Raw genomic sequence first — 14,894 nt, 5'->3', positions numbered from 1 at the left:
AGTGTCTTTCCATTTAAAGAAAATCAGTAAAGTCCATGACAGCAGATCCTCTGCCTTGTTCCTGACCATTCGCAGAGCCCATGACAGGATCTGACACAGAGTAGTGGTAAAATAAATACTCACAGAAGAAATTAAAGATTTAAATGGGGAGTTCCCATTGTGGTTCAGCAGTAATGAACTCGACTAGTAGCCATGAGGATGTGGGTTCGATCCCTGGCCTCACTCAGTGTGCTGAGGATCCGGCCTTGCTGTGGGCTATGATGTAGGTCACAGATGAGGCTGGGATCCTGTGTTGCTGTGGTTGTGGTGTAGGCTGGCAGCTACAGCTCCAATTTGACCCCTAGCCTGGGAACCTCCATATGCCACGGGTATGACCCTAAAAAGACCAAAAAAAAAAATTAAATTGAAATGGAATTATAACTGAAAGACACAACCAAAAATGTAATGTTACCATGTACAGTGAAATTCACTGTAAAGCGCTTTGCCTTGTTGGTATTAATCTTGGTTTCTGCTGTGCTGATTTTCATCATGCCTAGGGTCCCACTGACTTTTCACCCGGCATTGTTAGCTCTGGAGAACAGACTGCAAGGTTTACAATTTCTTGGGCAATTTTCATATTGTGGTACTTGCTCTCTTTTCACACATACACACTCACACTCTTCTCCATTTTACTGTTGTCAGGCTGCTCACTTCTTCTCACACCAGCTGCTCCTCCCACCTGCTCCCCCAAGACATAATGTAAACCTTCCATCTGATGCACAGAAGGGACACTAACGAAGATAAGGGTAAATTTCTGAGGATGGTTCTCTTCTCAGTTGAGGCACAGGGTGCTGAAAGAGCTCATAAGCTGGGTAGCGGGAAGATAATACAATTTCAATTCAGATAGAAAAATAGGAACACTCTGGCATAAATCAGAAAGTAGAAGAAGTTGTGGTCTTTGGGGAGGATTTTTCCTTTTGGCTGAAGTTCAAAATCCCAAATCCTTCTCTAGAATGAAGGCATTTATTAAAGACTTTAGCCTCTTCTGAAAAAAAAAGCAGTGAGATTCCTAAGAATTCTTCTCTTAATTTCAGTGTCATGGTTTCCAACTAGTGTTGAGGTTTAATAAGGACATCTTAGCCGTATTTCTCATCGCACAAAGTGACTCAACGAATATGGGCACTCTGGCGCCCTTGGAGAATATGATGGGAATGTAGATATTTTTCCTAGAAAAACCTTCAAAGGTTGCTCATAGAAAAATAAGGTTTTTTTGAACCTCAAACTGAAGTATGAAATTGAAAAACACCAATTTGTGTATTTTTAAAAATTGGTTTTTTTCTTAAATGATTTTTATTTTTCCATTATAGTTGGTTTACAGTGTTGTCAATTTTCTACTGTACAGCAAAGTGACCCAGTCACACATACATATATACATTCTTTTTCTGAAATCACTTAATATCTGGAATCTAACATACAGCGCAAACAGACCTTTCCACAAAAAAAGAAACTCATGGACTTGGAGAACAGACTGTGGTTGCCACAGGAGAGGAGAGAGTGGGGTGGACTGGGAATCTGGGGTTTATAGATGGAAACTATTGCTTTTGGAAATGGATAAGCAATGAGATCCTGCTGTATAGCACTGGGAACTATACCCGGTCACTTACAATGGAGCATGATGGAGAACAATGAGAGAAAAACCAGTTTAATTGAGTTTCTGATAGAAAGTTATGCTGGGATCTGTTTCTTGTTTTTATTTTGTAGGAGTATAGCTTACTTTGGTTCGATTATATTATTTTTACTTTCACTCTAAGTCATCTGCTCTGGGAACTGAAAGCTGAAAAGAGTGAGACTCAGCCACCTCAGTGACTATGGCAGAGGCCACTACTAAGAATGAACGTAGCAGAAGTTGGGAGAAATCGGGTTAATTATGGAGAACCAGGCAAAAGCAGTGGTGGAACATAAGGTTGACACAGGAAAAATAGAGTGATCATCTACAGAGTAAAGCCCAGGGCTCAGACAAATCAAGGTTAACAATTTAAAAGGCATTCTATCATGAATGGATGTTGGATTTTGTCAAATGCTTTTTCTTCATCTATTGAAATGATCATGTGGTTTTTGACTTTTCTTTTGTTAATGTGGAGTATGACGCTGATTGTTCAGCAAGCATTGCTGGGAAACCTGGACAGCTGCATGAAAAATCAATGAAACTAGAACACACCCTCACACCATGCACAAAAATAAACTCCAAATGGCTGAAAGACTTAAAATGTAAGACACCATCAAACTCCTGGAAGAGAACATAGGCAAAACATTCTCTGACATCAACATCATGAATATTTTCTCAGGTCAGTCTCCCAAAGCAACAGAAATAAGAGCAAAAATAAACCCATGGGACCTAATCTAACTGACAAACTTTTGCACAGCAAAGGAAACCAAAAAGAAAACAAAAAGACAACTTACAGAATGGGAGAAGATAGTTTCAAATGATGCAACTAACAAGGGCTTAATCTCTAGAATATACAAGCAAGTTATACAACTCAACAGTAAAAAAGCCAACAACCCAATGGAAAAATAGGCAAAAGACCTGTATAGACAGTTTTCCAAGGAAGATGTACAGATAGCCAACAAGCACATGAAAAAATGCTCAACATCACTGATTATTAAAGAAATGCAAATCAAAACTACCACAAGATACCACCTCACACCAGTCAGAATGGCCACCATTGGTAAGTCCACAAATTAAAAATGCTGGAGGGGGTGTGGAGAAAAGGGAACACTTCTGCACTGTTGGTGGGAATGTAAGCTGGTACAAACACTGTGGAGATCAGTATGGAGATACTTTAGAAATCTATACATAGAACTACCATATGACCCCGCAATCCCACTCTTGGGCATATATCCAGATAAAACTCTACTTAAGAAAAACACACGCACCCGCATGTTCATTGCAGCTCTATTCACAATAGCCAAGACATGAAAACGACCCAAATGTCCATCAACAGACAATTGGATTAGGAAGATGTGGTATATATACACAATGGAATACTACTCAGCCATAAAAAAGAATGACACAATGCCATTTACAGCAACATGGATGGAACTAGAGATTCTCAAACTAAGTGAAGTAAGTCAGAAAGAGAAAGACAAATACCATATGATATCACTTATATCTGGAATCTAATATATGGCACAAATGAACCTTTCCACAGAAAAGAAAATCATAGACTTGCAAAATAGACTTGTGGTTGCCAAGGGGGAGGGGAGGGAGTGGGGTGGTTGGGAGTTTGGGGTTAACAGATACAAACTACTGCCTTTGGAATGGATTAGCAATGAGATCCTACTATGCAGCACTGGGAACTATGACTAGTCACTTATAATGGAGCATGATAATGTGCGAAAATAGAATGTGTACATGTATGTGTAACTGGGTCACCATGCTGTACAGTGGAAAAAAACCTGTATTGGGGAAATAACTATTAAAAAAATAATAATAATAAACAAAAATAAATAAATAAAGGCATTCCATAAAGACACAAAGTGAATAGAAGCAAGAGTATTTATTCCAAGGCAGCACTGCCAAATGGAGGAAGAAGGAACTGCCACTGTACTTCCTGTCTTCTTTCAGACATGATCCAACAAATATTAAGCAGTGACAGTCTCTGTGCAAAACACTAAGCTGAGTACTGGAGTGAACAAAACAAATATGTCTCTAACCTCATGAAGCTTACTTTATGGGGAGGACAGATCAAAAAATCTAGCAACCAGATTAAAAGGTAAGCAAATGAAATATTTAAGATGATATTAGCACCATGGAGGAAACAAACAGGATGCTGAGAGTCAGAACAGGGAGAGGGGACCAATCTTAGAAAAAGCAGCCAGGAAAGGCTGTCTAAGGTGACACTGAGCTGAGGTATGAAGGATGAGAAGGATACGGCCATGAGAAAAACGGAGGAAGAGGTAACCAGATAAACAGCCCAGCCAGTGCAAAGGTGAAAAAAAACTCAACCTGTTCAAAGAACTGCAAGAAAATCCATGTGGTGGTTTGTGTAGTGGTGGTTGTGTAGCTACCCCTCCCATAATTATCCATTCCACAGCTCACAAGCATCTTGAAATCATAGCTTCCTGGGGTAGCTAAATTATTTCTCCTCTTTCATTTCTCTTTGAGAAATACTGTCTAAATCATGACCGCAAGCTGGTGATACAAAGGATGGAAATTTTCTTCCAAGGTTGTTTTTTTGTTTGTTTTGTTTTGTTTTAATATAATGATAAACTTCAAATACTAAAAAGAACCACTGGGAAGCTGACTAATCAATGCATATATATTTGCAAGTGTTGCCACAGAGACCCACCCACCTAGTTCAGCATCATTGGCCAGTTCCTCAGGTTACCATGGCACCACCTTCCCAGAACAAGGAGCTCACTCACCCTCTTGTTGGGTTTTCCACATTGGTCTCAGTGGGGAGAGGTCTCTTTAAGGAACTCCACAACAGGCACACTAAACCTGATGAGGGGGGAAAAAAGTACACAACATTAAATTAACCATAGCATCTGAAGTCTGCTCCTCCCTTGTATTTGCTGGTGGTAATGCTCATATTTAGAAAATAAATTCTGTCATCCTGAATCTCCATCCACAAACCAGGAATACAAAAAAAGTCACATTTCTTTCTTTCCTTCCTATGAGCCTAAATAAAACTCAATTTCTGTCCCACCAGGTGGTGGGAAATTCAATGTTAGTCATTATGGGGTTTCTTTTCCTCCTACCCATGGCCACCTCCACCTCAAAGTCATACAAAGGTCTCCCGGTCTCATTTAGAGAGGTCAGAAATGACATTCTTTGATGGCTCTGGAACCACACCTCCTAGATTTGTGTCTTGGTTCTGCCACTGACTAGGATGTGACATTGAATAACTCAACCTCTCTGGCCATTAATGGAGATGATGATAGTAACTACTTCATAGGGTTATCGGAGAGTTAGATGTGTTAACACATGCGAGGTTCGGCTCTGCTTGTGTCCCCATCCCTCACCTCACTTGGCTCCCTGGTGGTGGCAGAAAGCAGCTCGGGTCCTCACAGGCCCATAGCAGTGGCTGCAGCGCTCCCAGGCACGGGCGGCAGGTCCCAGCCTAGGGGCTGGGCGGTGGCACGCCCCTAGGGTCACGAATTCAAGTACCTGACGAAGCACTCGGTGACCATTGGGCGCAACTCGTCTCGGGGCTCAGTGGACTTGGGCCCCTCGAGCCTCATCTTGTGGCGCCACCTCAAGATCTTCCCCACCTCAGGACGGGCGGGCATAGCGGGGCGGCCACGGAGCTTGTCTGCACAGCCCAGCACAGCTTAGGTGGCGACCTCTACCTGCACTGGCTCTGCGGGTTCCTAGCAGGCGTGTTCGGGATGCGCCGCTGCAGCTACCGCGCATGTGCACGCTCAGGTTCCGGAGCGTAAGCGCCAAAATGACGTTCACCGCCCCGTGCCCAGAGAGGAGGGAGAAGCAGGTGGAGCCAAAGTTACCAATGAAGCCCCTGCAAGCTCACCTCTCACCGCTGACCGTCGACATTCCTGACACCTGGCCCACATCATCGGCCCCCATGTACCCCCACGGGAACCGTCAGTGCTGTGAACTCCTGCCCACGAGGGAGCAGGACCTCCGGGGTACCAAATGGGCCATGTGATACCTTCTAGCCTCAGTTTAATGGCCAACGACTCACAGCTGGGAAGTGAAAAGGAAGCTTCAAGGGGACACAGCCTAATGGATGATTTAAAACCGCCTTACTCCCAAGAACAATTAATCACCCAAGCAATTAGGATAGCTCCTGATCAACCAACCAACCCAAGTGGAATTTATACCACACCACTAAAAACTATCCCTCTTGCAGGAAGTGACCAGGGCAGCAGAATTCGAATTGCTACAGTCTCTTTCTGAATCCTTACTGCATCAAAGTACCACATTCCCAGGAAGAACGAGGCAAAGTCTCATTCTGAAGGGTAGAGCCTTCCTCTGAAAGCAAATTAATTGAGCTGGCTTTTAGGAAAAGACACCCTAAGAGCTTGCCTTGCTTTAAAACCCCTCTGGGGCCCTCTGGTCTAGAAATGCCCAGTCTCTCCCAATCATGTTGGCGTGCTGTCTGCCTCGAGAGCTTGTCCAGGGAAGGCTCACCGGCCTCTCTGGAGCCTGATTTTTATACCTCAGAGCCCACATTCACTGTCCGTTTGCCCAGAATGCACCAGGCTCACCTCTGTCTAGTCAGCCTGTCCTAATCACTGTGCAGCAACCACTGCCCAGAAAGTCAAGCCCATCACCTGCACTGTCACCTCCCCTGGGACCACCTCGACCTCCCAGCAGGCCATCTTGCAGATGACTCACCTTGTCCACCAGATCCCAACGGTGTCCATCACTACAGGGCTGTACTAGCCCCAGGAGTCTGTGGTCACTAAGGCTGGCTTCCACATCCCCTCCCCAAGGCTGAGCCACCAGAGAATGGAGACCCCAGAGAAGTAAAGGTGAAAGTAGGGCCTATTCCTGCGGTCAGCAAGAGCACACCAGCGTTAATGCAAGTTTGTGTGCCCCACGGCACAGTGAGGCAAAAAAAACCCCGAAAGTTCAGAGTTTGGAGCAGAGAAAGGTTTAGGCCATGCAAGGAGACTGCCAGCCTGTGCCAAAAAGCCTGAACTCCCCAGACCCAAACTTGTAAAGCACTTTAAAAGCCTGGTAAGGGAGGGGGTGTTGCAGGTCAAGTGATCAGCTTGTTCACAGCTCTCTGGTTGGCTGATGGTGAGGGAACAGGGTGGTGTCACAGGGGTTAATATGATCAAGCCTAGGCGCCAGGAATTCTGGGAGCTATTGGGCTCACCATCATCAAGCAGTTAACTTCTTCCATTTGGTGATGGTTTTAGCATCCTAAAACAACACAGGAAATTTACATCAGATACTGTTAACTAGGTACTTGAGAGAGGAGTAAACAGGATATGGGGGAAGGGCTGCCCCAGGAAGGCCCCATAGGGTCCTGCTCCATTATACTAGGCGTTGTCACTAGGTCGTCCCATACCACCCTGTGCAGGTGGTCACCACTGCAGCAGACACCTCCAAACCATGGCCAGCTTCTAGTTAACAAGTGTAACTCACAATGAGACTCACATGGTGCATCCCTCCCCACCATCCACAGCCAGGTGAACAATGCAGCAATGTGTCTTCTGCACCTGCTGGTGACACAGGCCTTGGCCTCGGCCACCCTGCCCACCCAGCGCCAGACCTGCAACCTGGCAAGGCAGCCAGAGCTGAGGTAAGTCATGAAGGAAGATGGTATCGGCACCTTCGTCGCCCTGAGCGCAGACACGCCACAGGTAGCCGTGCAGGAGCAGGGCCTTCAAAACTAGCAGCCTGGAGAGCAGTTCTCACTTTAATGTCAACTCCGTGGTGCCAGAAGGAGATGACCTCAGAGAGACAGCAGTGAGTGATAGCTTGAAGCAAGATCTTAATTCTCTGCTTGGAAATTGAACCTGGGCAGACTGGTTGAATACCAGGAATCCTAGTCACTAAACTAGCTAGACTCTAAAAGCCGAATTGCCCTGATTCTTGCCCCTTGTTGAAACAAGAATGTTTCAAGGAGGCAAAGACTGTAAAAGCAGGTACAAAGTTTCTTATTAAAAACACAGTAGGGCATGTGCGAAAGCACATAGAGAAATAGTCTATTTATCTAAGGCAGGTATCCTCCTGGATGAGGAGAATGCCAGAGAGGTGATTTGAACCATTTACATAGGACAGTTCTTCCGGAATTTGTTTTCCTTTGGCCAATTACCTTGTTTTATTTCTCACACCTGACCAGACCCAGGGCCCTCCCCCAATATGTGACCAAGATGGATTACAGAGCAAAGAGTGATGGGAGGATATCAGTACTTTATGACCTGGCACCCCCTCCTTTTCTGTTCCAGAGGGGTCTTTCTTCAAATGTGTAGTTGGGGGTCTCCTGATCCAGGAGATAGGAAGTATGTGACCTCTTGATGTTTTGCCCAAGCAGGGCTCAGCCCCTCTCTGCCCCTGCCATTATCATCATTTAACATGTTCAGTTATATAATGGACATGATAAATCCCAGTTATTTGCCTGCTGCCTGTTATTATTTCTACAGGTGGCTGGTTGTAAATGTCTATCCTGCGATTTCCCATCATAGCGCAGTGGTTAACGAATCCGACTAGGAACCATGAGGTTGCAGGTCCAATCCCTGGCCTTACTCAGTGGGTTAAGGATCTGGCGTGACGTGAGCTGTGGTGTAGGCTGCAGACATGGCTCAGATCCCGTGCTGCTGTGGCTCTGGCGTAGGCCTGGTGGCTACGGCTCCGATTAGACCCCTAGCCTGGGAACCGCCATATGCCGTGGGAGTGGCCCAAGAAATGGCAAGGAGACAAAAAAAAAAAAGGTCTCCTGGAGCCCAGCTATCCTCTGCCTCAGTGATTCTTCCTCTCAGTGACTCTGGGAGCGTGGCCCCTCAGTGAGTAGAAGGCCAGACAGTGGGGCTTCACGTCAGCACTGGACACACAAACCCAGGTGGGCTTACAACTCCTTAAGTTAAAGACATAAGTCACCCAGAACAAAACCACATGCACCAAAGCCAGGCTCCAGCTGTCTCCCTGCCCAGCGCTCAGCTCCAAGTGGAGACTCAGGGTTGTTCACAGAGGGAGGACAGGCCAGTGTGAGCACAAGTACTGGGCGGAGCCGCCCATCGCCCACCTCAGACGTATTTTGTTGTTCACAAGTGCAATTAGAATATGTTGAGGTGTCCTTTTAGAGCCGCACCTGTAGCATATGGAGGTTCCCACTTTCTTTACAAAATAATGGGAGTCTTTGACATTTCCAATCACTCCATTTCTACTGTGGAAATTTTAGAATCACAGAGGATGGTGTGTGGGGATTTCATTTGGGGAGAAGAAACAATTAGCTTTGTTTGCTTTTATAATGGGGGTGGGGTGGGCACGTAGCCCTTGGCGGGAGTTAACACGAGATTAGCCCGCAACCCTTAGTCCTGGACCATTAGCACAGGTTAGAGGTCCCACTCCACCAAGAGGGCAGTGAGGACCACATTGTGGCCTTCTCCCACCAGGTGGGTGAGCTAGTGGGGGTCCAGGGCTGTGTCTGAAGCTCCAGAGCCCTGGCCGCAGCCCTCTGGTAGGCCCCGTCCCACCTCCACAATCTAATGGCAGCAGCAGTCTCTCTGGGTAGCAGTCCTTGGGACTGGCTGCCGTTTGCCTAAGGAGCCTGAGGGCTGGCTGGGTCCTGGGCACCTTGCTCCCTCTGTGACAGCGGGTCAGGGGCTAGGGACCTGGTCTGGGGACCTGGCCTTGAGGGCATCACTGCCTGAGATCTGCCTTTTTAGTGGGCCTGGGCACTGGCAGAAGGACCCAAACTGGCTGCTGGATGAATGCTCCCAGGCAGGGTGACCAACCTGTGTCCTAACCCCGTCCCCTTAGCCAGGGCCTAGACCTCAGAGGGTGAAAGTCAATGCCTGGGACCAAACTTGAACAAGTAAGATGAGGGGTAATGATATTGCTTTGCTTAAGGGATTTGTTAAGTGTTAAAAGCCACAAGGAGGCATGGAGACAGAATTTAATGCCTCCTCTTCCCTTTCTTGTATATTACACCTTTCCATTTAAAAGTTGTAGAACGGAGAGTAACATTTGTTTTGATGGAGACTTATAGAAACATTGTGACCTGATCTGTATGGACAGCTGGAAGAACAAAGAATAACACCTTTGCAACAACTAATCAAGCCCCTCCCTCACCTTCCCTATAAAAGGGCTTTCCCGTAAGCCTTCCCAGGGGTTTGGGGTTTTTAAGGCATGAGGCACCAGTCTCTGTACATGACCCTACAATAAGCCTTTCCCGGCTCCAGCTCCAAACTGATATGTTGGTGTAGTTTGGCCTCACTGTGCATCAGGGATGTGGACTTGCATTCAGTAACCTTTTCAGCCCATGTTTTGATTTACTTTTGTCTGTCCTTTTAAAGTCCTCAGATGAAGCTATTTGATGACATCTGCAATTTTTCCATGTTAGAGCAGTTGCCTGAGATTCGAATCTAATCCATTTCCATTTCTGTGTGTAGGACGGACAGACACAGACAGATACCCATGGGCCACATGTAACCCTGAGAGAAAGAACTGCTGACCAGCTGGCCATACGATGACATGATTTGCCCCACTGGTGGCAGAAGCTGTAGCTGGGGTGGAGCAGAATCTGCCCATTGATAACAATGGCCTTGGCAGCAAGCAACCCTCTAGGTAAGCACTGGAAATGCCTCAGTTGTTCCCTGATTTGTGATGGGACATTCCCCTCAACCTTTCAGACCTGCATCTAGTGCTAAGGCTGACTTCTCTCCTTGAAAAAAATAAAAGTGAGAGGAAAGGAAACAAAGGTGAGAGAATGAGAAATAGGAGGCCCTGCATAGCCTCAGCCCATGCTCCTCCAGAAGAAAGCCATGCATCTTTAGGGAGTGTTCCAGGGGCATAGCTGAACAGCCACACCAACAGAAAGGTGCTATGTGACACTGAAGTGGTTTAACTAAACAAACAACACTGCCCCCCACCCCGCCACCGCCCAACCCCGCTGCTGAGGAGGTAGCTACATGAATGACAGCAGCTTTGCTGGCCCCATTCCACCCTTCTTGTAATCTTGTAGCAACTATGTGCCTTATGTCCTTGCTAGCAGCTCTGCTAGCAGTGCTCCAAGCATTGCTAATTGTTTTTGTAATCTTGTTTACTCAGCTTCTTTGGCAGGAACACTGTCTTTCTGGGAAGGGGGAGATCCAGGCTGCTTGTGGGGGGAAAAATGAGACCTGGAAGTCTGTATTGCATAAAAGCTACCCAGAACAAAGACCTGGTGCTCAGACTTTGGAGGTGACTCCTGTGAGCCCACACTGGTGCTGAAAAAATGCTGAATAAACCTTGCTATTCTGCATCTCTGAGTGCCATATGTCTCTTTCTGCTGCCATGGTTTCTGCAACAACACAAGAAGACAAGCCACATCTTCAAGTCCTAACTTACACTGTTCTAGAAAGCATAATGGTGATTTGTGTGCAAAGATTTTAAATTTTAAAAGTACCAATTCCTGAAATTCAATAAAATATTTTTATTAATTTAAATATGTGTGTGTGTGTGTGTGTGTGTGCCAAGTTCTTAGAATAATGTGTGGCACTTAATAGCAGTAAATATTTATCATCAACATCATTATCATTTTTGGAGTTCCCATCGTGGCTCAGTGGTTAACCAAACCAACTAGGAACCATGAGGTTGCGGGTTCGATCCCTGGCTTCACTCAGTGGGTTGAGGATCCGGCATTGCCATGAGCTGTGGTGTAGGTTGCAGATGCGGCTCGGATCCTGTGTTGCTGTGGCTCTGGTGTAGGCCGGTGTAAACAGCTCCAATTCAACCCCTAGCCTGGGAACCTCCATATGCCGTGGGAGTGGCCCAAAAAAATGGTAAAAAAAAAAAAATCTTTATCATTTTTACATGATGTGAAAGTATCTGGGACTCACCTCCAGCAACTGATCCACTCTGGTTATTAGAGATGCCCAGTCTCTGAGCATTACCCTCATATTTCAAGGTCCTGCTACATTTGCCTGGAAGCATCTAAGCCTCTGAAATGTTGTCCAAACACAGGACACCTTGGAACAAGCCACAGTTGTCATGTATGTTCCAACTGTTCCCTAGGCATCTCTCTGCAAGCACCTCCCCATCTTCCCTCTTAAGACCCTTGAAAGCCTCTTCTGCTCTCAGAACACCCAGCAAAATGCCTTTGGTGAGTTTAGTCTTATCAACAATAGCAAAACTAAGCTTCATAGCCTTCAAGCAATTTTTGCTGCTTGTAAAAAGGCTGGCTACCTGATTGGGGAGAATTGAGATAAGCGGGACAATACAGAGAGTATAAACGCAAATCTTTATATTCCTGCCATGCTGACTGTGTCATGCTTGCTTAAATGACACACTCCAAAAGATGGCAAATATTATGTAATTGGTGGCAGTTTCATAACCAAAAGGCCTCTGCCCTCGGTAACAGCTAATTGGTCAGGCCTGATTCTCGCCTGATGGTGGTCATGAAGATAGGTCCCAGGAGTGCCCTAGGATAGAAGGACAAATGGACTGTGAAGAAAGAGCAAGTCCCTGAGCTTGGGGAGCCCCAAATGACTGGGCTATGTGTTTTGCAAACCTTCACTTGAATTTGGATGCCACCAAAGTTTGAAGATTCACTTACTGAGCACTGGGAAGAAAAGAAGAGGCACAAATGCAAAACAATGCCTAGAAACTAGATCAATCCACCTACACCCTTGACACCTTGATTCTGCTATTATATTCTTTCGTCGCTATTCAACTCCAGAAATAGTATCTCGTTCTTGTACGATTATCTCTGGCACTGTTTCTAATAGTGCTATCAGGGTTGCTTTCCAGGTCCATGCCTTCCTCACATGTTTGGGGAAAATGGGGAGGAGAACAGGGAGAAGAAAATGTAGTTATGAAGGTACAGGATCCCTGCCCGTTTCCATAGCTTCCAGGCACTAGGGTACCATTGTTCTCAGGATTTTCCTGAGCCTGGGAAGTGTTCCATGGCAGCTGGAGAGGGAGATGGGGTTGAAGGGGGGGCATCTCTTCTCTCTCTCTTCTTGTCTCCTCCATGATTCTTGCCTCCAGTGCCTCTACTACTGATGACCCAGTGAAGGCATTAGGGGTTGGTGGTGGAGGAACAGAAATCCATTCTTCGAGTGTGTATGCATTAGTTGGGACAGAAAGGACCGTTTTTTTTGTTTGTTTGTTTTAAATGGAGTATATAGAATGTGCCTTTCTACCTCTGGTGTGCTTGGCTCAAGAGTTCATGAATCCTATTATACATGCCTACCATGCATTACCTCCTTCTGGATGGAGAATAACCTCTAGATGAACTAATGAGACTTCCTAGTAAAGCAAGCCCATGTCTTTTTTATAACTGACTTTCAAAATTTCTAAAATAAAGATTACAGGAATCTTTCTTGTCCTACCCAGACCCACACAGCTGCCAGATGCAGAATGCTCAGTGGGATCTACCTACTATACCCTGGCCATATGCAGACACAATGCACCACAGCACATAGCTATCTGTATAGTGAAGGAGATTAGCTTTGTGCACCATCCTGCATAAAGGCAAAGACTCACAGATATGAACCCCACATGTACCAAGAAATATTAATTATTGGAAAATAAGGTACTAAGGCTTGCCTCTATTTCTTATAGCAACAGTGGGCCTTATTGAAACCTGGAAAATATTTCAGCTTTAGGATGCACTAAGGTGTAGTGAAGACAAGGTAGGTCCAGCTTCACTATTTGCTCTTTAACCTTAGGGAGGTTGCTTATATGAGTTTGCTCATATACAGTTCAAGATAATAACAGAATGATCTCACAAGGATGGTGTTTGGATTTAATGAAATCATGTGTAAAGCTTGCAGCCAAATGCTTAGCGCAGAGTAAGCTCTCAAAAAATACCAGTTTCCTCTTTTAATTTTTCCTTTTCTATAAAGAGACCACAGCCTTTCTTTCTTTCTGACTTAGTCTCATAAAAATCACTCCTTAGAGTTTCGGCAGAGGTGTGGTCTCAAGAAGACAATAATTAGATGATACTGAGTTAGGAAGGAAAGTGGGTTGGGGTTTAATCTTTTCCAAAGAACACATTATCCTGGATTTGGTTTTATGAAACAAATGATTTGTCTACTATTGATATTCTTAGTGAATTTTGAGGAAGTAGCAAGAATTGCCTAGGGACAGTGGGGCTTCAGACCTGAACATGTATATACTTAGAAGTCAGGAAAGTGGAATGGTCCAATTGCCTCTAACCAAGAAATAAGTATCAAGCCCACAAAGCAGAGGATGAAGACACAGTTTTCTGAATTCAGAATTGTGCCTAGAATCAGCCCTGGTAACCTGCATGGGAAAATGAAATAATACGGATCATTAATTATATCACAGCAAGTAGGTATCTGAATCCACTCTGCTCAAATATGTCAATACGAACTTGCAGGCAATACTTCTTGTGTTATGAGAATTAACTATATTCTCTTTCAATGACAGGATTTCTCTAAGACTAGAGAATTCAATTCAATTCAACCAGCATCTATCCTGCCCCTATTATCTGCCCTCACACTACAAGTCCTTGCAGTGACAGAGAGTCGATCTTATCTCCATTAAAGGCAACTCTGAAAGGCCCACTCTGAAAGACCAAACAAGTGTTCAGGAGTGAGGCTCTGTTACATGACTTTAGTGATATTTACACAGAATTCATTGGCTTGGTTCCACTTACAGTTGGCTTGAGACTGTCATATTTTTGAGGGAAAAATAAGCTGTAGTGATTAACACAGTGAGGGTTTTTATATATTCTCTTTTTGGAGGTTTAATTGGTATATATCAACATATTTCAGTATTCGTATATACTACAAAGAGGGTGCCATACTAAGTCTAGTTACTATCCATCATCATTTCCCTCCTTCCACTGCAGTTAACCCCATTGACTCATTTCACCCAACCCCCTTCCCCTCAGACAACCACCAATCTGTTCTCTGTATCTATATGTTTTGTTTTGTCTGTTCATTTGTTTTGTTTTCATATTTACACATAAGTGAAATCATGTGATATTTGTCTTTGTCTGACTTATTTCACTTAGCATAATACCCTCAGGAGCCTCAAGTTATGGAAATGGCAAGATCTTTCTTTTTCACAGTGGCATAATATTAAATATTTATCTAGTTGTTTCCCTATCTTTGCTGTTGTAAATAACATTGCAATTAATACCAGAATGCACATATATTTTTTCAATTAGTATTTTCATTTTCCTCAGGTAAATACCCAGAAGTGGGATACATGGATCCTATGGTGGTTCTATCTATAATTTTTTTTGAGGAACCTCTATACTGTT

At 44.8% G+C, this 14,894-nt stretch overlaps 1 protein-coding gene and 1 pseudogene across 2 annotated transcripts in view; one reads left to right on the top strand and one right to left on the bottom strand.

Annotated features, from left to right (window-relative positions):
- Nucleotides 1–14,894, bottom strand: part of IQCM (IQ motif containing M) — a 605,776-nt gene that overhangs the window by 482,666 nt on the left and 108,216 nt on the right. Inside the window, exons 1-2 of one of the 2 annotated variants that reach the window (XM_084972731.1) lie at nucleotides 5,150–5,391; nucleotides 4,405–4,480 (exon numbers count right to left, since the gene is read on the bottom strand). In XM_084972731.1, the coding sequence (XP_084828857.1) occupies nucleotides 4,405–4,426 (22 nt within the window). In that variant the 5' untranslated portion in view covers nucleotides 4,427–4,480; nucleotides 5,150–5,391. Of the gene's footprint in view, nucleotides 1–4,404; nucleotides 4,481–5,149; nucleotides 5,392–14,894 lie in introns of those variants that run through there. The other variant, XM_084972727.1, reaches the window with a different exon arrangement.
- Nucleotides 4,967–6,645, top strand: LOC100520577 (forkhead box protein K2 pseudogene; annotated as a pseudogene).

This window comes from Sus scrofa, chromosome 8 (genome assembly GCF_054392235.1).
Source record: "Sus scrofa isolate SSC_HxYL_T2T_F1_AM1 chromosome 8, Sscrofa_HxYL_maternal_Yorkshire_Landrace_v2.0, whole genome shotgun sequence".
NCBI classification, from domain to species: Eukaryota; Metazoa; Chordata; class Mammalia; order Artiodactyla; family Suidae; genus Sus; species Sus scrofa.
This window is presented reverse-complemented; position numbering and strand designations above follow the sequence as displayed.